The sequence below is a fragment of the Macrobrachium rosenbergii genome, chromosome 4, assembly GCF_040412425.1.
Source record: "Macrobrachium rosenbergii isolate ZJJX-2024 chromosome 4, ASM4041242v1, whole genome shotgun sequence".
NCBI classification, from domain to species: Eukaryota; Metazoa; Arthropoda; class Malacostraca; order Decapoda; family Palaemonidae; genus Macrobrachium; species Macrobrachium rosenbergii.
The window spans coordinates 35,426,401-35,451,598 of NC_089744.1; the positions used below are offsets into that span (position 1 = coordinate 35,426,401).

General features: G+C 35.0%; 1 protein-coding gene across 1 annotated transcript in view; it reads right to left on the bottom strand.

Moving 5' to 3' along the window:
- Window positions 1–4,723: 4,723 nt before the first annotated feature.
- The window catches only part of LOC136832693 (lachesin-like), a 323,372-nt gene continuing 302,897 nt past the window's right edge, over window positions 4,724–25,198 (bottom strand). The window contains exons 4-10 of the mRNA XM_067094101.1: window positions 25,197–25,198; window positions 23,970–24,098; window positions 22,957–23,048; window positions 17,578–17,770; window positions 10,185–10,241; window positions 9,609–9,737; window positions 4,724–7,501 (exon numbers count right to left, since the gene is read on the bottom strand). The exon at window positions 25,197–25,198 is cut by the window's right edge and continues 160 nt beyond it. Of these exons, the coding sequence (XP_066950202.1) occupies window positions 7,344–7,501; window positions 9,609–9,737; window positions 10,185–10,241; window positions 17,578–17,770; window positions 22,957–23,048; window positions 23,970–24,098; window positions 25,197–25,198 (760 nt within the window). The 3' untranslated portion in view covers window positions 4,724–7,343. The remainder of the gene's footprint in view (window positions 7,502–9,608; window positions 9,738–10,184; window positions 10,242–17,577; window positions 17,771–22,956; window positions 23,049–23,969; window positions 24,099–25,196) is intronic.

Below are 25,198 nucleotides of genomic sequence, written 5' to 3' on the forward strand. Positions count from 1 at the left end.
TATATATATATATATATATATATATATATATATATATATATATATATAGATATATATATATATATATATAGATATATATATTATATATATATATTAATATATAGATATCTATATATAAATATATAGATATCTATATATCTAGAGAGAGAGAGAGATATATATATATATATATATATATATATATATATTTATATATAGATATCTATATATATATATATTTATATATAGATATCTATATATCGAGAGAGAGAGAGAGAGAGAGAGAGGTCTTTACTTTTTTTTTTTTACATCCAGCAACCATTGTTTATGAAAACGTTCAGCGTAGCTCTCGAGACATGTTAAAGAACGCTTGCATATTTCATGAGCAGACAGAATGACCCTTGCTTCCTCCCCTTCATAAAATAATTCAAATAATACAACGTGAGTGGAACAGAGTTTTTGTACATCCTTTTTTTTTATTTTTCCTTCTTTCTCAAGTCTTCAACTCTAACGGTTCCTAAGAATAAATACTCGAGGTACATTTCAATATTTGTGTGCGAAGACGAGTGAAACCCTGAAACATCTAAGTATGAGTTATTCATTATTGCTTTATTTTTTTGTCTGTGCTAAGTCGATATTCTTATGAACTAAGCCGAAAGGCCGTGAGATTGCATAGCGTAGAATGCCCGTATAAGGGAAAGATAAATAGAACAAAATTGGAAGAAATGATATAGTACTAAAATATCCAGTAACGATTACCTAGAAGCAGATTTGGATATGTATATTATACAAATTATAGCAATGAATAGTTTATTATTATTATTATTATTATTAGGTCCTAAATTTTCCATCTTGGGATGACAAACACAATTAACAATTTCAGTTTATATTTCGTGTCGATGACCAAACGGCGATAATATCATAAAAACAAAATACAAAATGTGAAAAAGTGAAAAATGGGTTTCCAGGAGCTCTAATGGGTGAGGGGTGTATCCTTCAAGACAGACGTGGGTGAACCGCAGACTTCTTAATTCGAGAAAAACAAAGACTCTGCTCTGGAACTTCCAGACGACAGCAACATCGCTGCTTGATCACCGGCCTTCAAACTACCGTGATTTTGGGATATTGGCAATTCCCTCTTTTTATTCTGACATTATCAGTACAACTCCATAAGAAGTGCGGAGTTGTTAGATCGTTTGATAGTTCTCATTCTTCTACGGACTTGGCATTGAGTAAAATCAACAATTTCGAAATAGAGGTTATGAATTGACTCCATACCGGAAAATGACCGGAAAACCAAAATTCCAATTACACCCTTCCACAAGAACAAAACAACTATGATTTTCTTTGGGTTTAAAGTTTAGCGAAAGACCAAAGAATTCGTTTATTTGTTAGTACTTTTTGTCAAAATTCCGCGATTTTCCATCTGCATAGCAGTTATGTTACTATATTTTGGAGGGTAGAAATGTCAACTCGACTGGAATATTGAAGATTTCTTATTGGAAATCCGTGTAAAATACCAGTGAAAGATCAAAATTGCTTCTGAAATCAGTGTTATTTTGTAAAACCAAAAGTCCATGTGGCCATATCGTTATGTCTCGTATTGTTGTTCTTACCCTTCTCTGAGTTTTGATCGTGAATTTACACAGTAAGATTCCTGTGAATGTAATTTTTTAAAGAAGAAGAAAAAGCAGGGAGTATTTACAGGATCATTTCACGTTTGCTAGGTACGTGATCGCTCCTGTGGTATAGCTCGCCAGTTATACTCCTGTAGGGGTCTGGTGCTACCCTTTCATTCGTTTTATTGTTCCTCCGTTTATCTTATCTTTGTTCTATCTCACTTGTTGAGAAACTCTAATGATATACCCTTCTGGCCTCCCCCCCTTTCAGGGAAGAGACGATGTATGGCAAAAGATATGTTATTGTGTGTTTACTGACTGCCACCACATAGATTTAATATATACAAAAAACGAAATCTCACAGTATTTAAAACTGCATGCAGTTGATAAATAAATTAATATAAAAATTCCATGTTGTTAATAAATAAATAAATGAATGTATGAGAAGCTAAGAAAATAAAGACTGCTGAAGATCAGAACACAGGAAATTGGCAGCAATAAATAGTGGGCTTGAACAAATTCTCTCTCTCTCTCTCTCTCTCTCTCTCTCTCTCTCTCTCTCTCTCTCTCTCTCTCTCTCTCTCTCAGAGGATTCTGCCTGAAGACTTAATCTGAAGCACAACTTGTGTGGTAATACCTCAAAAGCATTGCTATTGTTGTCACTAGTTCCGATGATAATAAACATAAAAACAACAGCGGTTGCTACTACTACCACCTTGACAACAGATTAGTCTAGAATTCTTTAAAGTGATGTACGTGATGTCTTTGACTTCATCAGCTGTAAGACACTGTCGTGATCAGATTTTGAGTGTCAAAATGTTCGGGGACATTTTTAATTTTCTTCTTTACTTGAGACGTAATAGTTTGTAATACTACTCTTGCGAGAGAGAGTTGCTAGCTGCGCCATATACCCAGGGAGACTTAACAAGTGCAATCAGTGGTGCGTGAGGCTGAAGTTCAGCATAACCACGACTTTATTGTTTGGCCGATCTCGCACCTTGCTCCCACTTCATAATAACTCCGTAGGGGGATAGCGCCGTCAGTGCACCTCACGCGGTGTAATGTAGGTATAAAGGTTCTTTGCAGCGTCCCTTCGGTCCTGAGCCGCAACCCCTTTCATTCCTATTCTGTATCTCCGTTCATATTCTCTTGCTTCCATCTTGCTGTACACCCTCTTCTTACAACTGCTCCATAGTGCAACTGCAAAGTTTTCCTCCTGTTAAGCCTTTCAAACATTTCTACTTTGAGTGTCCCTTTCAACATTGAATGACCTTATAGGTCCCAGCGCTTGGCCTTTGGCCTAAATTCTATATTCAATATATATATATATATATATATATATATATATATATATATATATATATGTACTATGTATATATAATATATATATATATATATATATATATATATATATATATATATATATATATATATATATATATATATATATATATAATCATGAGGCTGAAGTTCAACATAAAACATAATCACTACTTGATTGACCGATGTCGTACCTTGTTCCCACTTCATAATGATCTTTCCAGAGATAGTACTGTACTTCATGATTCTGAATATTTGACAGTTTTCGGTTTTGTCCTTGACTCCAAACTTTCTTATTTACAGCACTAAAAAAGATATCTGATCTAATGATGCCAGAAAACTAAGTATTGTTTGCTAGGCCTCTTGTTTATATGTAGGAAATGGTTTCAGTGCACAATGCTTTGAAATTTCTTTCTGGAAGTATTCAGTTGCTGAAAGTGGTGGAAGACTTTAAGTTTATCCTAAAGCAGATATTTTGTCAGTTGCTACAAGATCGTTCTCTACGAACTGCCTTTTTATTTTATCTTCATTACGAATGCAAAACGCTAATTATTGGATAGTTTAAGCCAAAGTGATAGCATACCAATTTGCTGGTAGGTGGTAGTTTCTTTCCCGCAGTTTTTTTTTTTTTTTTTTTGAAAAAGGTAAGAACATGAGGACAATGAAACTGAAGAAGAGGGTTTCGATACATATAATTTCATACTTTATTTAATTTACATATAATGGGAAGTATTTTACTCAGCCATTTCAAAATAACTTTACGTACAGTACCTAAGGAGACTAGTGTCGACTTACCGATACCTAAAACCATATTTTCTTAATTTTTCTGTTTTCACGTTGCCTCGAGCTTTATCATCTGGAAGGTGGTAAAAGACTGCATTTATGAACTTTTGGAGAGGGAAAGGAGCTGATTCAAATTTATAGAGGAAAACTATAAACAAATAGATCACGTATTGTATTTTGTCAGTTTGTTTTAATATTTTGCTTACGTATATTTTGTTTATATTTGTTAACTTATCTGTTTTTCTAATAACTGATCCCTTTCTGGATTTCCCATTACTTAATGTAATTTCTTTCGAATGAACACCATATTCTTTGGATGGCCCCTGTGGGCTGGTTCCATATGAATAGAGTTCATCGTCTTTGAAAGAAGATGAGGTTTTATGTGTCTTTGTGGGCATTTAGTTCGCTTGTGTTAATATTTGGGCAGGTCCACGTACAGTTAAAACATGCCAAAAAAAAAAAACAGGTCGGTAACGTATCGCACAGACCTCACAAACAATTTGAATAGAAGTTAAAGACTTAATAGAAATTCTAACCAGTGCGGCAAAAGATTATCCAGTGCTGGCCAAAGGATCGTTCACCACTTATGGTCGTTGACTGAGTTTCAACCTGCTTGTGATATGTATGTGTATGACAGAAGTTGCTGCCGTGTGTTTATGGCATGTTTTGCTATCACGTGGACGCACGTTTAACATGTACATTGCTTATTAATTTTTACACACACATGCAAACACACACACATTATATATATATATATATATATATATATATATATATATATATATTATATATATATATATATATATTATAGTATATATATATATATATATATATATATATATATATATATATATATATATATATATAATGTAGACGCACCTTTAACATGTACATTGCTTATTAATTTTTACACGCACATGCAAACACACACATTATATATACATATATATATATATATATATATATATATATATATATATATATATAATATTATATAAATAATTTATATACACACACATGCATTCGTATGTACTGTAAATATGTGTATATGTATATATGTATAATTTATATATGTACTGTATATATGTATATATATTTATATTATATATATATAATACACATCACCACAGGTGAAAAAATGAATAGCTTGGCATAGGTTCTACAACCAAGTCTCTCATCTCACTTTTTGTGATGTGTGATCAACGAATCACGTGTTAAAGTGATTGTAATCATATATGTGTATATATACATATGTATATATATATGTAAATATACATATGCATATGTATATATACACAATTTGTATGATATATACATATATAATTAATGTATGTATGTGTCTACATATAATGTATGTGAGCGCATGCGTACCATCGATTAGTTTCACGGGCCAAATTTCGTAAAAGCATATACCAATGGTACCTTGCGCTTCTTGTCATTTTGTCACTGGGTAACTGAAGTAATGGGGTATTTTTCTTTAATATAGTTTCCAATGAAATGACAGAATACATATTGTAACTCACGAGCAATTTTTCAGAACCCTGACGATCATATGATAATATTTTATCATTACCTACGAATATTTTACGCATGGAATATTTAGATGATGAACTCGATTAAAAGATTGGTTTGTTATTTCGTTGTTTTAAGTGAGAGACAATATTAATTTTTTATGTGAGGATATTTTGCTTTTTTGAAGATTTTACAATTATTCATAAAATAGAGAAAAATTCATTATTATTTCAAAATGCTCCAATAATCTTGGAAGTGTATAAAACCAAAATACAGCTTTAAAACATAGATTAATATATATATCGTCCTATTCATGGCAAATAATGACCTTATTTCTGTATTGCTACGAATTACCTGATTTTTATTCCGAAATCATAACTAGGCACTGTACGTCTATAAAACACAATAAAAAAAGTAAAATGTTACTGATCTTTATTCCAGACATTTTCCCCGTCCAATAACTATAGTACGATTCTTTCTAATATATATCTAGTTCAACTCTACGGCAACAATCTATCGTTGTTAGTCTGGAATAATTCCTTCACACACGTATTTGGAACACCGGCATTTTAACCTGTGGCTAATTGTCCTTAACTTGGAACAAGAAGACATTAACATGACATGGTGAAGACAAGGTAATGATATGTATGATAAGTAACTGGTTATAAAGGGGAGATATTAGGCCTAATGGAGATGTGTACAAAATTACAGAATACAATAAACGGTGGTAGGAGTTTTACCCATACAGGATGATGTTTCTCTGAGAGAGAGAGAGAGAGAGAGAGAGAGAGAGAGAGAGAGAGAGAGAGAGAGAGATACAAGACAAATGAAGTACCTGGGGAGAGCTAGAGAAAATCGTTTTAAATAAAGTGACTGGAGAGAAAGAGAGAGAGAGAGAGAGAGAGAGAGAGAGAGGGAAGGGATGGTGTTCATGAATGAGATAGATGCTATATAATTAAATAACTTTCATCATTGGCTTATAAATCACAGCATAGATACAAATACATAGGAGTTATATCCTGATACTATACCTAGAAGCACTGTTACAGTATTAGGACTCCACTGCGGTTCTAAATATAGTTAGGGTGTTCGTGTAACCGGGGTCACCGAACACCTTTGCATAAAACTTGACACAGAAGACACTTCAACATTTCCGAGTTGTCTTTGAAGCTCCAAAATGCACCTCGCGCGCTGTTCCTCAGAAGAGCCACAAAGTTTCGACGTGATTGGCACCTCAGCTCGGGTCACGAGAGGGATTCAGTGTTCCTCAGGAATCCGCGAGAGGAAAAGGGTTGTGTTTTCTCACAGAAAAGGTATAGGACACTCGAAGTCTGTTTCACTGGTGAAACGCTACCGCTACCTCATACTCTCAAGGAATTGTTCAGTTTGTAACTTAGACTTGAATGAATATCACTTCAAATTCCAAGATGGCACCTTGAGTATGAGTCTATTGGTAAACAAGTTATTTATTTTAGCATTTTGGTCCAATATCTGTTCAGATGAAGTGAACGACTCAGCATTTTCACTCTATTATACTTTATATCTTAAGAAGACACGATATGTATCCTAAATTAAATACAAAATGTCACTTCGATAAGTCTTTCACAAAGCTGAAGACGATAAACAAGTTCAAAAGTTGACATCTATAATTAATGTTATCTATCAGAGCATAAAAAAAACCAGCTTCGTTTCTTTTCTAATATATTCAACTCATGTCCATGGAACACTGCATTTACACTAGCGAGCGCGCATGCGATTTACTAGGAACAAGAAGAATATGGATATTTAGACTCTTGGACGATCAAAAACAAATAAAAAAAGGGAGAAATCTAACTACCCGCTTAGTACTACAAGCAGGAAACCATGTAGCAGCGGAGGTAAACATTAACAATATAGACGACTATGTAGATACTTCCTCTTCTTTCTTTTATACAGGACCTTCAACTTCATTTCTCGCACCCAGCACCCTTATCTTGGAGCTCGTTTAACTGTTTCACTTCCACGTCCTCGCGGTAACTCTTCCTAGGCCTAATTTACATCAGCAAAGGAGCTCAGGGGGAATGTAGTGAATGTATGCGTGCTCGTCCCGCAGAGGAACCGTCGGGTGTCTAGACAGAATCGTCCCAGCCATCAACAAAGCCTCAAATAAAGTGGAAGTGCAGATGTCGACAAGCTAGCATAACAGGCGACGAGCGGCAGTACCCAGTAGAGGAGCATCGTTGGCAGCAGGCAACCAGATGAATTGGATCCAGACCTTTGCCCACCCAAGACATCTATGGGTAGTATAACTGTTGATAAGGAGAAGCATATGTGCATAAATTCTTGATTTAAAACAATAAACATACTAAGGTATTCCCATTACTTGATGACAAAGTTTACGTATAAACACTAGTTATGAATTCCCAAAATAAACGCTGTTTATATAAGCTGCTGTTTACTAGAGCTATATATATATATATATATATATATATATATATATATATATATATATATATATATATATATATATATATATGTATATAAACACTTTAATAAAAAAATTTTAAACACCCTTTATTAATGCACTAAAAAGTAAAAATAATCTTTAGAGATATCAGGATTTTCTTACAATTAATCATGTCTAAAAAAATAAAAACGTGGGCGCCAAATATGGAAGAAAATGATACAAGAAAAGAAATAATATATATATTTCTTGTAGCATTTCCTTCCATGTTTGGCGCCCACGCTTTTATTTTTGTAGACATGATTAATTGTAAGAAAGTCCTGGTGTGTTCAAAAAATTGTTTTTTACTTTTTAGTGAATTTTAATAAAAGCATGTTTAAATTTTTTTTATTGTATGTTTTTTAGTTTTGACAGAAATTATAAGCGATTGATGATTGTAATTAAAAAAAAAAAAAATTGAACGTGGCATCCTGTCGAGCCAAAGAAGATTTGAAAATTCTGTAGAGTTGTTAACTTATTCTATTGAGTCAAAGAAGGTGTGAAAAATCAGAAGAATTTCATACATATCGGGAGATACTGGGAGGCGTCACTGTTGGGTCATTAGAGGTCACTGCTGACCTACTGATCATGTAAGGTTGTATTGTCACCGGGATTGAGTAACCATGCAAAATTTCAAGTCCATTGGAGGAAGGGAACAGGTCGAAAATTGAGTTACAAGATCTGACCCAAACAAACAAACAGACAAAAAACCAAGCTAAATAAAAGCGTATAAAAACAAAAGAAAAACAAAAAAAAAAATACGAGGACATTAAGATTGCCTGATGACTAAAACTTTGCTATAAACTCTAGTTATGACATGCACAATTAAATATTGTGTTTATACAATCTGCTGCTTACTATGTATACTATATAAACACTTGAAACAAAATAAAAATATTGGGATTGTAGAGTTGCTTGCTTGATAGAGTTAAGTATTTGCAAACACTTATTTCAATACACAATTAAAACTATAGCGTCATACAGTTGCTTGCTTACTAGCTTTGCTTTTGTCCTTATGGTCTCATTTTCTTTTCATGTGTTCTTGTTTATTTATTAGCTTAATTTTATTAGTCTATTCAATACTCACGAATAAATGCAAATTTTCACGTTGGTGAATAATTTTTAAACATGATAGCACATTTGTCTGTCAAAACAAATTTTCTCTCTCTCTCTCTCTCTCTCTCTCTCTCTCTCTCTCTCTCTCTCTCTCTCTCTCTCGTATCTTACAATTTTAAAACGAGTAGTTGTTGCCTCTCTCTCTCTCTCTCGTGTCTTAGAATTTTAGAATGAGTCGTCGTCGTTTCTCTCTCTCTCTCTCTCTCTCTCTCTCTCTCTCTCTCTCTCTCTCTCTCTCTCTCGTGTCTTAGAATTTTAAAACGAGTAGTTGTTTCTCTCTCTCTCTCTCTCTCGTGTCTTAGAATTTTAGAATGAGTCGTCGTCGTTTCTCTCTCTCTCTCTCTCTCTCTCTCTCTCTCTCTCTCTCTCTCTCTCTGTCGTGTCTTAGAATTTTAGAATGAGTCGTCGTCGTTTCTTTCTCTCTCTCTCTCTCTCTCTCTCTCTCTCTCTCGTGTCTTAGAATTTTAGAATGAGTCGTCGTCGTTTCGTTCTCTCTCTCTCTCTCTCTCTCTCTCTCTCTCTCTCTCGTATCTTACAATTTTAAAACTCTCTCTCTCTCTCTCTCTCGTGTCTTAGAATTTTAGAATGAGTCGTCGTCGTTTCTCTCTCTCTCTCTCTCTCTCTCTCTCTCTCTCTCTCTCGTGTCTTAGAATTTTAGAATGATTCTTTAGAATGGGTCGTCGTCGTCTCTCTCTCTCTCTCTCTCTCTCTCTCTCTCTCTCTCTCTCTCTCTCTCTCTCTCTCTCTCGTGTCTTAGAATTTTAGAATAAACAAGCGTTTGTCTGCCTTCTTCTTACCCCGTTTCGTAGGCTTTGGCGTTTGTAGCACAGAAGGCGAGTTGTCGTAGAGTTGGTCTCCCTTCGGAGGTTCGAGTGCCACTTGACGTTGTTCCTCCGTTTCAGTTTCCACGGGGGCTTGAGTTTCGTCTGTCAACGGGATGGCAGGTTTTTAAAGTAGACGGTAATAAACAGTACCTCATATCAAAAGGAGTTTTAACGACTAATATTTATATTACGTACGTTTACTGTTAAAGGGCCTTCCTAATTTTTTTGTTAACTGCAAACTTTCTATTTCTTTCAAAAAGGAAAATAAATTACTAAATGCTTTTCAGTTAAAATGTGCTAATGAAGATCAAGATATTCTTCGAAGCTTTGTTAACCATTTTAAGTGATCAGAGCGCGCACGATTACCTAGGTACTTAAATCTGTCGCTCTCTCTCTCCCTGCATATTTACCTGTCTCGTTATATTCCAGTATTAACACAATGGCCATTAAACCTTAGGGACAACACATGAAGATAACCTAGAAGCCACATTCACCTAACAGGTGACTTGAGGAAAACCGCGTCAACTTGTAAGAGCCAAGTAAACTCACCTTCAGTTTTGGAATTTTCACTTCTTATCTCCTTTGCCTTCGGGGACATGTAGATCTCTGGAATTGATAAAGAATGTCATGGGAAAAAATGCTTCAGTACACTGTCTTTATTGCACCCACTGATCATAGATACCTGACACTTGCTGGCACAGTTAGATGAAGATCATCTTGCTATAGTTACCGGGGAAGTTATCAGAAAGCTGAATTGTCTTGTTTTCAATACGTTGAATTATCTCAAGATACTGAAAACAAGACAGCTATAAGAATTAAAGCCAGGACATCTTCAAAAATCTTATTTAAGAAAGACTGGGTGCGATGAGCTGAAACTAGAATGGAAATTATAATGAATGACTGATACACACACACACACTCACATATATATATATATATATATATATATATATATATATATATATATATATATATATATATATATATATATATATACATATATATATATATATACATATATATATATATATATATATATACATATATATATATATATATACATATATATACATATATGACTTTTTATCACATCACCGTGATTCATATACAATCAGTAAGCTACAAACCCTTTAATATCCAATTCGCTCTACCTCGGAAATAATATATTTTCATATATATTACCGAAGGGGAATTTTTTAGTTGATAATAAGTTCGTCGTCCCGTGGGCTCGAACCAGCGAAGGACAAAAACTCAGGACTACAGTGGACGCATTAACCCACACGGCCAGCAATGTGTATATATATATATATATATATATATATATATATATATATATATATATATATATATATATATATATATATATATATATATATATATATATATATATATATATATATATATATATATATATATATATATATATATATATATATATATATATATATATATATATATATATATATAGTGAAATTGAGAGTATTAATAGTTTTGAGAGTAAAAGGGACTAATGACCTCTGGTACTGGGCAGTATAACGTCAAGATGTAAACATTAACGTTCAGCAAATGGAGTGGAATTCATTTATTCCAGCGGCAAAGGGCCTGAAGGCGGTGACGGAAATTCCTTGTTGAATAATTATGATGCTTTTCTGCATCGTAAATACCTTTGCTGGGGAAAAAGAAATCGCCTCACGATATTGTCAGGATAATGAGTTGTGACTGACAGTCATTGAATAAAAGTATTTTAGCGATTTTGTAAAATATAAGGCTTGAATCTCCCGTAGGGGGAGATGCCGTCAGTGCACCTCTTACTGTGCACTGTAGGCGTTACTTCCCAACCTGTTTAACAATTGTTTCATAGTGAAACTGCGAGGTTTTCCTCACGTTACACCTTTTCAACCTTCTTACTGTCAATTTCCCTTTCATCGCTGAATGACCTCGTAGGTCCCAGCGCTTGGGCTTTGGCCTAAAATCTGCCTTCCTGTTCCTGTATTCTTTGGAAATGATGATAATGATAGTGAGTTCAGTCTCACATTCCGTTGCAGACACCACTTACCGATATGTTCATACACACAAGCACACACACACACACATATCAAATATCGCCGATCTCTTGAACAGATGCTATCAAGATTTGCACTGACAGTATCACACCAGATACATCTAGACGGAGGTGTATCTAATCGAATCTGAAGGACAGAAAGTTGACCTGCGTATGAAATGAGCGAATTTGCTGATAAAAGAAAAGGAATGGGTTGGGGCGAGGGACATCTTCTCCTTGCAGTAGGAATAGAGAATTAAGATATGTTTTGGAATTAATTGACACAAACTGTGTGAAAGTATAAGAAAGTATTTGTGCTAAAAGGGATTGTGTTAAATCTTGTGAAGAACTTTGGATATGCCAGAGATTTCAAAGGACCATCTTCAAAGATGCTCAGATAGGATAACTACCTATGGGACATTTTGGTTTTTTTTTTTTTTGCTTTACGAGTTGTAAGATAAAGACTACATCCCCGACACAGGATAAGGCTATCCATAAACACGATGACAGTAGTGTTACCTAGCTTTACAAACGCACACACACACACACACACACGCACAGTATCCCACAATATCCTTGCATCTTACTTGCAATTTTCCATCTTCTAAATGCCATCCTCACCATTCTGCTCTTGCACAATTCAGTTCTACTCTTCATTTATCCTTCATATGCAAAATGACGCTTTCATCAGCACACTACCATGTCCCCTTCAGAATACATTTCTCTATGTGCATCTTTTATATTAAGATAATGCCATTAATCTCTCTCTCTGCACTTGACTCGCTCATATATACTTGTAATTGTTTGTTATCAGAGTGGTAGTAAGTGCTACTACCTGGACACTATTCCCCTAATAACTGTCAGTGGTTGTGACGCTAATGTACTGTGTACCAGGAATAGTAACCCTCAGGTTATGGGTTTGGAACCCTTTTGAGAGAATGTACGCGCTAAATGATGATGAACCTCTTTATCAGATGGAAACGGCAATCAGACGTTCACTCCTGTGGGTTGTAGATAAAAGCGTTTTGAAAATGATTAAATAGCGCATGACGTAGAGATAATTACGACCTCATACACTACATTCTTATTGCAAAAAGTAACAGAAGCGCACACACACATGCACACATATATATATATATATATATATATATATATATATATATATATATATATATATATATATATATATATATATATATATATATATATATATATTTACGATAGTTCCTCGTTGGACGAGTCGGTAGAGTTCTCGGATAGCACTCTGCTAGGCCCGAGTTCGAGTCTCCGGCCGGCCAATGAAGGATTAGAGGAATTTATTTCTGGTGCTAGAAATTCATTTCTCTATATAATGTGGTTCGGATTCCACAATAAGCTGTAGGTCCCCTTGCTAGGTGACCAATTGGTTCTTAGCCACGTGAAATAAGTCTAATCCTTCGGGCCAGCCCTAGGAGAGCTGTTAATCAGCTCAGTGGTCTGGTTAAACTAAGGTATACTTAGCTTATATATATGATATATATGATATATATAATATATATATATATATATATATATATATATATATATATATATTTTTATATATATATATATATATATATATATATATATATATAAATGTATATATAAAATGTATGTATGTATAACTGAATCACGAAAATATGGAACGTGATAAATATATAAATAAAGGCAATGCCACGAAGGAAAGAGAAACGACGGAGTGGTGCTAAGTAAAGGACAGTGAGTCGAAAGGCCTAGCACCACTCCGTTCGTCGTATCTCTTTCCTTCGTGTCATTGCCTTTTTATTTTATTTACACACACACACACACACACACACACACACACACATATATATATATATATATATATATATATATATATATATATATATATATATATAATATATATATATATATATTTATGTATATATATGTAAACTCATGCCTTTTAACGGTACATTCTGGATGGACATTCTGGAATCCATGGCATTCTTTAAATGCCCTCTTACCCGTTCTATCCATCTTTATTTGGATACGAATCGAGTGACAGAACCGTTCTAAACAACCTGTACTATTCTCATCTGCGCATTCTACCACTCTTTCTTCCCGCACATGAAAGGGCGAAGACAGAGAAAGAAATTCTCGCTGAATGACGGGAAGAAAAGATTCCACAATATTTTCCCTATTTCCTCATTCCTCCCTTTTTAAAGATTTGACTTCAGAACTTTATCTGAGTCACCAAAACGAAAAAAAAAAGAAAGAAAGAGAGGAGTAAATCGTCAGTATGACGAAGAAGAGGGGAAAAAAAATAACGGAAAGAGAAGGAATCATGATGAAGGATATGTCAACAAACGCTAATTAAATTCCTGCTGTTTGAGTTTTTCTCTCCGTCGCCTCTGATGTCCTTATGATGTCCAGATATGCATTCATCGTTAAGGAAAATCCGCCTCTTGTTAAATTTCACGTCGTGATGATTATGGAAAATACAATGTGATCCTTAGTCTCTCTCTCTCTCTCTCTCTCTCTCTCTCTCTCTCTCTCTCTCTCTCTCTCTCTCTCTCTCTCTCTTCAGGATTTGTGATATTTTTTTTATCTTGATGCGAAACAGGTTTTTCTACTTTTTCGTGTAGATTTCTTTTATGGCTATTTCTTGTGTGTCCATTTCGTGATGGAATCCTTTATAGGTTAAAACTGCCATTTGATTGTATTGTTTATACATTTTTTTCAAATTACAGTAAGTACCTTATATATTCACGCTTAATTAACTTATCGGAATGTTTTCTCTAACAGGAATCAAAATTGATATTTGCTTGTTTGTTTTCGCACTTCCCAATCTCATCATTGCACAGTCAGCTTCGATCGGTAGAGCTTATTTGATTTGATTTAGTTAATGCAATTTTCTCTGCACGAAAGCTGTCTGGGCAAGTATTTCATTATTTTTGAGACACATGTTCCTCTAAAAGGGAGGGAAAGACATTCGGGGTGGTTAAACTTCACTGGTAGAGTGTCCCATGCACTTCGAAAAGGTGAATGTTATAGAATGCGAAAACTTTGTCGAGAATGAAATTCTAAAAGTGGCTTCGTCATAACATAAATCCAAGTAACTACAATATTAATTTGTTAATCAAGAATGCTGTTATCAATCAGAAACGCAACACAGTTCTTCTCTCCTCAATCTGCTTTAATGATAACAACTAATGCTTGATTGAAGGAACCTTAGAATATGCTTGCATATTCCCCTCACATCATGTGTCTACTTACGGATTCACCGATCAAGAATATAATAATAATAATAATAATAATAATAATAATAATAATAATAATAATAATTATTATTATTATTATTATTATTATTATTATTATTATTATTATTATTATTATTATTATTATATTTGTTTTGTTCATTTGACTCCATTTTTGAGATCCTCATAAAACTAAGAACTAATTAAAAAAAAAAAGCCTCCAGTACGGTTTAAAAAAAGAAATAGTAAAAAACTATGAAAGTAACTTAGATGGAAAGAAAACACTGTGCTCCTTCGCTGACTGTTAACTATATTAGCGGTCAACAAATTAATCTGGAAGTTGGCCGGTTTATGTCATCGTGAAGTTAATTTAATTACATCATTGTTTCTGATTCATATAATATTTAGCAGTTAGAAAGGCGCCAAATTACTGTTGTTAAGCAGACATCATGAGAGTTAGGCCCTGTAGGGGGGTAGCGCCATCAATGCACGTCACGCGGTGGTGCACTGTAGGCAATACTTAAGGTTCCATTCAGCGTCCCCTCGGCCCCTAGCTGCAACCCCTTTCATTCCTTTTATTGTATCTCCATCTATATTATCTTTCTTCCAACTTACTTTCCACCATCTCCTAAATGTTGCTTCATTGCGCAACCGCGAGGTTTTCCTCCTGTTACACCTTTACAGCCTCCTTTCCTCTCAATTTCCCTTTCAGCGCTGAATGACCTCATAGGTCTCAGCTCCTGGCCTTTGGCATGAGTTTTATATTCCTGTATATGAGAGTTAGGGAATATTTCATTTATAACTTGTCTTTCGGACACTAACGGATTATATCGCCAGTCACAAATTGAAGTCAAGATTGCTCGTAGACAGTCGAGCAGGAGATGCATGCTATGCCTTTCGTTGTTTACTTCACAATTTGCGGCTCATTTTTTTGTTTACATGTAAAATTCTTCACTAAATTCGTTTACATGAAATGTTCACTTCTAGTCATCTCTGCTAGGATTACATGTTGGTTTGTACCAACAACAATAATAACCGAGAATGTCTTTTTAAGGCCTACCGGAGGTTCCTGGCTTCGCTAAAACACACAGACGCATATACATACTGTGTATGTATATATATATATATATATATATATATATATATATATATGTGTATATATATGTGTGTGTGTGTGTATGTGTGTGTATATGTAAATGTAATGTAATAATAATAATAATAAATAATAATAATAATAATAATAATAATAATAATAATAATAACCACTTTATTCTCATATCTAGATGGCAACAAGAATCTAGGAGAAAATGTAGTTGATAAGAAACCATTAGATTGTTGAGTTGGCGAAGAAAGTTAGATGTCTATGTGAACGTTTGTTTTTTAAACATCCTCTTGTGCACCCCCAAAGGAATAACTATGGCTTTCGACTGCAAACCTTCGTTACATATTCCCCATTAATGAACTGCTTAGGATCTATTATAAACTTATAAACAGTCTCGCTAACCCACATCTCTCTCTCTCTCTCTCTCTCTCTCTCTCTCTCTCTCTCTCTCTCTCTCTCTACATGTTCGTCTATTCTTTCTCCTTAATATTTATCGATTTATAGTGTGTATTAGGTAACAGTCTGTTACAATATGATTCTCTCTCTCTCTCTCTCTCTCTCTCTCTCTCTCTCTCTCTCTCTCTCTGCCTGAGTGTTTACCTATGCACCACATCTCTCTCTCTCTCTCTGCCTGAGTGAATCCACCACATCTCTCTCTCTCTCTCTCTCTCTCTCTCTCTCTCTCTCTCTCTCTCTCTCTCTCTCTCTCTAATTATTTATTTATATATCTCCTCTCCTCTTACTTCTTGGATTCCTGTTTTCTTTCAGTCGGTAGAACTTTTACAAACGAATTACCTACAACACTGTCCGTGTGACTGTAATCACTAATTTCTTTCTTGTATTTTTCTATCCATCAACAAAACCTTTACTCACAGACTTCATACTACCCAGGCTGTCCGTCTGTCTTCGCAAGTACTGATTTAATTTCCATTACTCCAAGTTCTTCAGGTTTCGAGTTATTAAGCGAGAAAACCTTTCAAAGTCCAAAATAAATACAATTCTCTCTCTCTCTCTCTGTTTATTTGTCTAATTTTATACAATCTTTACAGTGATACTTTGTTTCCAGTTATCTGAAAATTAACAAAACTGTTACAATCCGATAATCTCTCTACTTTTCTTCTTGAGTGGCTTAAACTCTCTCTCTCTCTCTCTCTCTCTCTCTCTCTCTCTCTCTCTCTCTCTCTCTATATATATATATATATATATATATATATATATATATATATATATATATGTTCAACTATTCTTCTTCCTAATATTTACTGATTCTAGGGTGTACCAGTTAACAAACTGTTACAACATGATTCTCTCTCTCTCTCTCTCTCTCTCTCTCTCTCTCTCTCTCTCTCTCTCTCTCTCTCTCTCTCAGTTCATGATTATCTATTCTTTGGTCTTATTTACGGTTTCCTAGTATTTATCAGTTGACAAAGCTCTCACATTCTGAATACTCTCTCTCTCTCTCTCTCTCTCTCTCTCTCTCTCTTTCTCTCTCTCGGTGTCTGTGTATAAAATTCATGAGGAAGGTGAGGGGCGGGGCGTTTCCTCCCGGTGTCTACTTACCATTTAATTTGATATCTCCTTCGGTCTCCCCGAGGGAGTTCTTGGCGACGCACTTGTAGGTGGTGTTGTCGTTCCGGGAGAAGTTGAAGATGGTGAGCTTCATGTGGATCTTGTAGAGGGTCTCCACCGCCTCGTAGTAATACTTGTCCGAATTCAGGATCATCATGTTGGCTTTGACCCAGTAGCTGATGGCCTGAGAAGTAAAAAAAAGAAAATGGTGTTCTGAGAGGTAACAAAAATATTGTTCTGAGAAGTAAACAAGTAAAACTTCGGAGCAATCAAGTTTTCTGTACGGCGTATAATGCTGTATGAAACGCTCAGTCACGGCCCATGAAATTCTCAGCCGCGGCCCATGAAACTTTCGGCCACTTCCCGGTGGTGGCCTTTGTTGTTGCCACCTATAGCGGTGCCAGGCGCACGATCATGGCTAACGTTAACCTTAAATAAAATAAAAATTACTGAGGCTGGAGGGCTGCCATTTGGTATGTTTGATGATTGGAGGGTGGATGAGCAACATACCAATTTACAGCCCTCTAGCCTCAGTAGTTTTTAAGATTTGAGGGCTGACAGCAAAAGTGCGGAAGGACAGATAAATAGCCATCTCAATAGTTTTCTTTTACAGAAAACTAAAAAACAGTGTTCTCAAAAGTTAGTTGCGGTTAAAGCTTGTGAGACGAATAGGGAAGAGAGTCTGGAATCTGTAGAAGCCTGGATAACCATGCATTCATTGGGGTTTCTGAGACACAGAGAAGTAGAGCTGATTGCACAAATGAGGGGAAAAACAATAAACAGACTAAAAAATTTGCAAAAGCTGAGAAATCATTAAAATAGACAAAAAGACATCAGAGTGGCTTAAAGTGAATAACACAAGAACAACCAGAGAGTAATGAAGAATGTTTGAAACCAGTGAAGATTAGAATAACTAAAAATTGCAAATTAGTTTCTTATAACAGAATACAAAGGAAAGATAGAATAAGTGAACAGTTAAAAACTAAAAATTACAGCGGAATTTCACAGAACAAGTAAAGCTAATCACACAACAGATGACTAAAAAGAGCTTAGGATCTGCAAAAGTAAAACGGACCAAAAATTAAGTAGAAGTTTCTAAGATACAGGCAAGTGAAGGGAAAATGGGTTATGTTTTTTACTGTAACTATTCGAAAGAACTGTAGCACTCTGTCCACCCTAAGGCAAGAGTATATTTGGTTGTCGTGACGTTAATTCTATTTATTCATGAGCTCCGTTATCAAAAGACATGTCAGTCACCTTCCAGCTCAGTCACTGGTTCTCTACCTTTCTGAAGTCAAGGTCCTGTGATACACTCACAGTAAAAAGAATTACAGAATAAATTGACTAAACATCACATCATTACGTTTTGCCTGAATATTCTTTGATTATTATTATTATTATTATTATTATTATTATTATTATTATTATTATTATTATTATTATTATTATTATTCAGAAGATGAACCCTATTCATATCGAACAAGCCCTCAGGGGCCATTGATTTGAAATTTCAGTAACAGAAGGTAATGGAAAATACAAAATGAGGAGATCAGTTATTAGAAAAACAGATAAATTAACAAATTAATAAATAAATAGCAACGCAAGTAAAATATTAGAATACAAGTTGAATTGTATTGGGGTAGTAATGCATTGCATCCTCCCTTGAACTTCTGAAGTTTCAATGCACGCCATCCTTAGGGAGACTGTTCCACAGTCCTACGGTGTGAGGAATAAAGGACCGCTGGAACTGAGAAGTTCGACAGTGAAGAACGTTTAATGCATATTGGTGCTGCTGTTCAGTTGGAAAAAGGGATCAGGGATAAACTGGAAAAGGGATTCAGAAGATCAATTGTGAATGAAATGATTACCGTGAATATGCAGATATATTTAGAATTTAGGTTTTGTGGCCTCTGTCCCTCTACCCCACCAAAAAAAAAAAAAAAATTTGAATTAACTGCCATCTTCTCAATGAGGGTCGTGACCCACAAGCTGGAAATTGGTCATAATTGCTTGATTTCTTCAAGTTAAGAAAGTAACTAGCCATTACGAGGTGTTCTTTTATTATTTTTTTATTTATCATTTGTTTTCTGACTCTCCCTATTGCTCATATATATATATATATATATATATATATATATATATATATATATATATATATATATATATATATATATATATATATATATATATATATATATATATATATATATATATATATATATATATATATATATCTGTGTGTGTGTATGTATGTCCACTTCTCCGTACCTAGGGAATAACTTACAAACCAAAGCGCCTCGTCCCCAGCAAGGATTCGAACCTGGGCCTTTTGTTTAGAAACAACCGTAGACATTTGACCTCAACCACTCGGCAGCCAAGAGAGATATAAGTTCATATTGATTCTGCCCTACACATTCCTTTCGAATTAAGGTTCTTAAAGCCATCTCTACCATGATAGCTGAATAGTAAGTTTACATGTGTGTGTGTCTGTGTTGTGTGTGTGTGTGTGGGTGTGTCTGTGTATGTATGAAGAGAGAGCAGTAGATTTGCGTTGTTCTTTCACGTAAAATCTTGCTTTATAACTTAATAGCCTTTTTACCGGTTTCCTGTGGGTGTTTGCTATCTTTAATATCATGATAGGCGTCAATTATATGAATGCTAACTGATTCAGCTACTGATCCAATACGTTTCGAAACAAATCTCGTTACAGTCAAATGTAATTTTCTCTTTGCTGTCACTTCTTTTTGATCAACATCTTTGACAGCAGAGCTGACGAAGGGATTGTCCTTCAGAAAAACTCTGGGTCATCACTAATTTCTTATTAACCGATAATGGAATGCCGTTAGGATTAAGATTTCAGCTGTCGTCTTTGTTCTTCTGTTTCGTTACAGATTTGGCCCATTTCTTATCCATTTCAATTAACCTGATCTATACGCCGCGTTCCCCGATGCACTGTAGGCTTTATTTAAGGGTCCTTGCAGCGTCCTTTCAGCCCCTTAACTGCAACATCTTTCATTCCTTTTTACTGTACCTCCGTTCATATTCTCTTTCTTCCATCTGACTTTCCACCCTCTCCTAACAATTGATTCATAGCCCAATTGCCAGGTTTTTCTCCTGTTGCACCTTTCAAACTTTCTTATTGTCAATTTCCCTTTCAGCGCTGAATGACCTCATAGGTCCCAGTGTTTGGCCTTTGGCCTAAATTGTATATTCTGTTATATTCTGTTCTATATGCCGAGTTCCTCGTTGTCTTTGCAACTCTGATGTTTACTCTTATTGACCTGGGCATAATTTCTCGTGCCCTTAGAGTCCCTACCCCGTTTTCTCTTGTGGTCTTAAATAATTTGACCTTTCATTGCGGTGGTTTTATTGACCTCTTTATTGTTCTCCCGCGCTCTTAATCAATAAACTTTCTTTGTTGTTTCTTTAAGAGCTCTTTCTTTCTCGCTGGTGCCCTTTATGGCCTTCAGTCTTCTATCTCTTGCCCTTAATGACATGACCTTTAACCTTTTATCTCTTGCCCTTAATGATCTTTTGAGTTTCTCTTATGATCTCAAAACCTTGAAATTCTCTCTCTCTCTCTCTCTCTCTCTCTCTCTCTCATGCTCTAAATGACACTAACTCATTATTCTTTCTTACCCTTAAGACCTTAACTCTTTTATTTCTCGTGCCCTTGATGGTCTTGACCCTATCGACTCTCAAGCCCTTAATGACCCTAAGCATTTACTCTCCCAAGCCTTTAATTTTTCCGTGTCCTCAGTGAATTTGACATTTTTTCTTTTGTGCTCTTAATGACAATGACCCTTCATTCTCGTGCCCTTAATGACAAGTACCCTTTTTCTCTCTTGCCTTTAATTACCTTGGTCCTTTTTCGTTTGGGCCTTTGAGACATTGACCTTTCTCTCACTCGTGAGTTTAAAAGCCTTGATATTCAATCTCTCGTGCCCTTAATGATATTTTTATACTTAATCTCTCTCTCTCGTGCCCTTAATGATATTTTTATACTTAGTCTCTCTCTCTCGTGCCCTAAATGACGTCATTACTTTTCTCTGTTTTGCCTTTAAATGACCTCATCTCTTTTATTTCTTGTCCCATAATTATGACTCTTTGTACTATGATTTTCCTCTATGTATATCATGACCTAGACCCTTTTCTCTCTCGTTCCTTTACTGACCGTGACCTACTTTCTTTTCATTACCTTTTCCCCTGAATTTTCAAAATTTTCTTATTACTTTTCACGACCTTCATTTTCCTCTTTATTTTAGTTGGCGAGATCTCTTGGACTGTTTTCTGTAGCATCTCTATTGTATACCAATAGATTATTTTCCTGAGTTTGAGGTTTTGATTTGGTTCACCAGTGAAGCCAGAATTTTCCAAAAATTTAGTTCCTAGAAGAAGTATTCATAATGGCTAGAAGGTGAGGTGATTCTGGGCAATTAACACTTATATTTCCGTAGTGAAATTGTTGAGAGAGAGAGAGAGAGAGAGAGAGAGAGAGAGAGAGAGAGAGAGAGAGAGAGAGAGAGAGAGAGACGTAACGAGTGTTCTTTAAGTATCGACGCAGAGAAGGAAAAATATGTTCGCTATATTCGCACTAAGGATTCGGAAATCTTGAAGGATTTCAGTGATATGGAATCTCTTTGCAAATTACATCTTGATGAACAACAAAGCACTGAGATTGAATGGGATGAAAAAATCCACTCGTTCCAATATGGAAATATTATAGAAGTCACTTTCCACAGCTTAAGGCGATACAACACGTTATCTTGTGATTATAATTGATGAAGAAAGTGGTGAGATTTCATAATCTGACAAATATAAAGAATTCGTTTGTTTACGTCGACCTCATAAGGTATAGAACATATAAGAATTAAAAACACAATAAATTATAAGTTTCTGAGAAAGAATATCAAATCTAAGATGGCTGATTTCAACGACATAAGTTGCTACTGTATTTTACTCGCGTTAAACTTACAGGAAGGAAAGAAAAGAAGATGATAAAAAAGCTCAAGATTAAATGAGAAAAAAAGTGAGAAAGTATACAAAAAACCTTATTTTGTTTCTTAGGGAAAAGTCACGACAAATAAAACCCAATTAGTAAAAAATCATCTTGACTTACATTACGGTAAAATTTCAGAAATATAAAGTTAAAACACGAAGCTTTTTGTTTCGTGGCGAAGTCATAAAGCAAAAATTTTAAGAAACCATTTATTCTAGATTACAGATTAACATCTTATAAAACGTAAAAATGCATGGTTTAGAATTCCTGAAAAGAAAAACACTGAGAGAGAAAGACTGTCGCAATTCTTGTCATCCCGTGGATATAAAAGAACGAAGACGAAATTATTCGAAGATAACCTTGATACCTACCCTTGGGTAAGCTTCGACAAAACATTCAATGGTGACATTATCTCCTGTTGGGACTCCCACCAGCTGATTAGGGACGTGAATCTGAGGAGAAACTGTAAGAAGCGAGCGATTTAAAACATGATTATGAAATTGAATAAAAGGCCTTTGCTACTGTTCGTTTGATCTGATCAAATACCATTGCCATTTTTATCACTATGAATAGTCTTTTTCATTTTTTAAACACAAAAAGTATAGTAAGCAATGCTTCAAAAGCTTAGTAAGAAAATTTAGTGAAAAGTCCATGTCAGTATCATAGAAAAATGAGTAAAAGGTTTTATCAAGATTAGTTTAATTTCTTTTTTCAGTTTTCACAATAATTCTATGGAAGCTGTATTGCAAAACAAATAGAAGTGATATTCACTGAGCACTTATTTTAAAAGAAGGGACAAAAAAAGGTGAAATATCAAAATATTAATCATTGAACGTTCATAACAAAATTTAAAGACGATGTATTCAAATATTAATATAAAGAAAATAAGAACAGAATGAAAGAAAAGTAAAATAATTACATTACAAAGCCACTAAAGAATCTGGTTCTGAGATATGAGTCACTGTAGATGTTTCGAATCGAAATGTCAAGGAACTTTTTGATTTTATGAATTTAGTCTATCAAGGCAAGCAATGCGGAACTTACGGCCACCAAGTGCATAAGACATTGAAAAGGGGGAGTTGGAGTGGTTAGACAGCAAGGCAAAGAAATCCAAAAAATGAAGGAGATAAAGTACTTAGATCTAAAGATGGATTTGGGAGAAAAAGCCGCAGTTGCACTAAGAAGCAATAGACAGAAAAGTTGGATAGCGAGACTGAAGATAGGAAGTGGGAACGAAGTTTAAGCAAAAGGTTAAAAACTGGGCGCAGCTATGGGCCGAAAGGAGCGCTGCAAACAAGCTTTAGTAATGTACTGACGGCACCAACACTCTTTGGGGTCAAAGAACCATCTGAAAGGGCCAATAAAACGGGTCCGGGCAACTTACATTCAACATGAAGGGTGATTCTCTTACTGACGGAGGGAGGGACGCCGTTGGAGGCTATGCAAAGGTACGCCCCCATGTGGGTCCTGCTGACTTGGTGGAGTTGCAGCTTAGTTCCTTCATGCACAACCTCTGCGAAGAAATATTCAGGCGCTTCAACAAGACATAAAGAATCATATTTTCTCTCTGAGCACAAAGATTAATTGGACAGATCTCCCGAATAAAAATAGAAAGAAGAATTGGGGGGAGAGGGGTGTTTGTGTTTTAACCATGAAGGAAGAAACAGTTATCTTTTAAGGGAGAAAGGCCTTGGATAGAAAAATCAAACTAAATATTCAACATTCCATCTCAAATATTTCCCGAAGCATCATTCACATACGCAGTAGAGGACTTTTAACTTTGGTAGCATGGAGAGCCAAGATGTGAGCTCAGGCACCATCGCTTCAAGGAAGAAGGGATGCTATCCTAATTTTTATACATTTTCACTCATCTCTTGAGAATAGCACGTGCCCTTAATGACTCTCAGATGATCGTTATACAACAACCTGACGTTACAACATGAAAAGTCATCGACGTGACCTCGGATTAGGCTCAGCCAAGGTATTCAAACTTGGCGTCAAACAAAGAAATCCAGGTCTCACTTTGGTAGATTTTGTTTATAAAAATTTCAACACTTTCATTATAAAGGATGAATGAAAAAACAGGGAAGGTGATGACATTCCTTACACGTATTGCCGTAATGTAAGAGACATAAAAGGAATTATAAGATAATGATTTCATGAAGTTTGATCGTAACTATGTTAACAAGATAGAAAAAATACTTTGATATCGTATTTTAGCACTCTTGAATGAGAGGACCAATATAGAAAAAATTTGTATTTACGCCTGATTATTTTGCGACCACAATGATGCCTGGAAAATCTGTTCCTAAAAACCATATGTTTCTGAAGAAGACGTGAGAAATTTCCTAGAAATTTTAACTAATAGAGAAAAAAAGAGAAGAACAAGATTCTGAAACGAAAGAATTAACTCCCTTGGGTTCGAATGTTAACAATACATCAAGTAATTATGAGATGCAAAAAAGAATAAATAAATAAATAAAATTTTGACTTGGCTGCCCCATGTTAGCCATGGTCGTCTAACACAACCTGCGAAATATCTTAACATAGATTAAGGGTTTTATTTATAAGGTAACGATCACTTAACGTAAACCGTAGAAAAATGCCCGACCT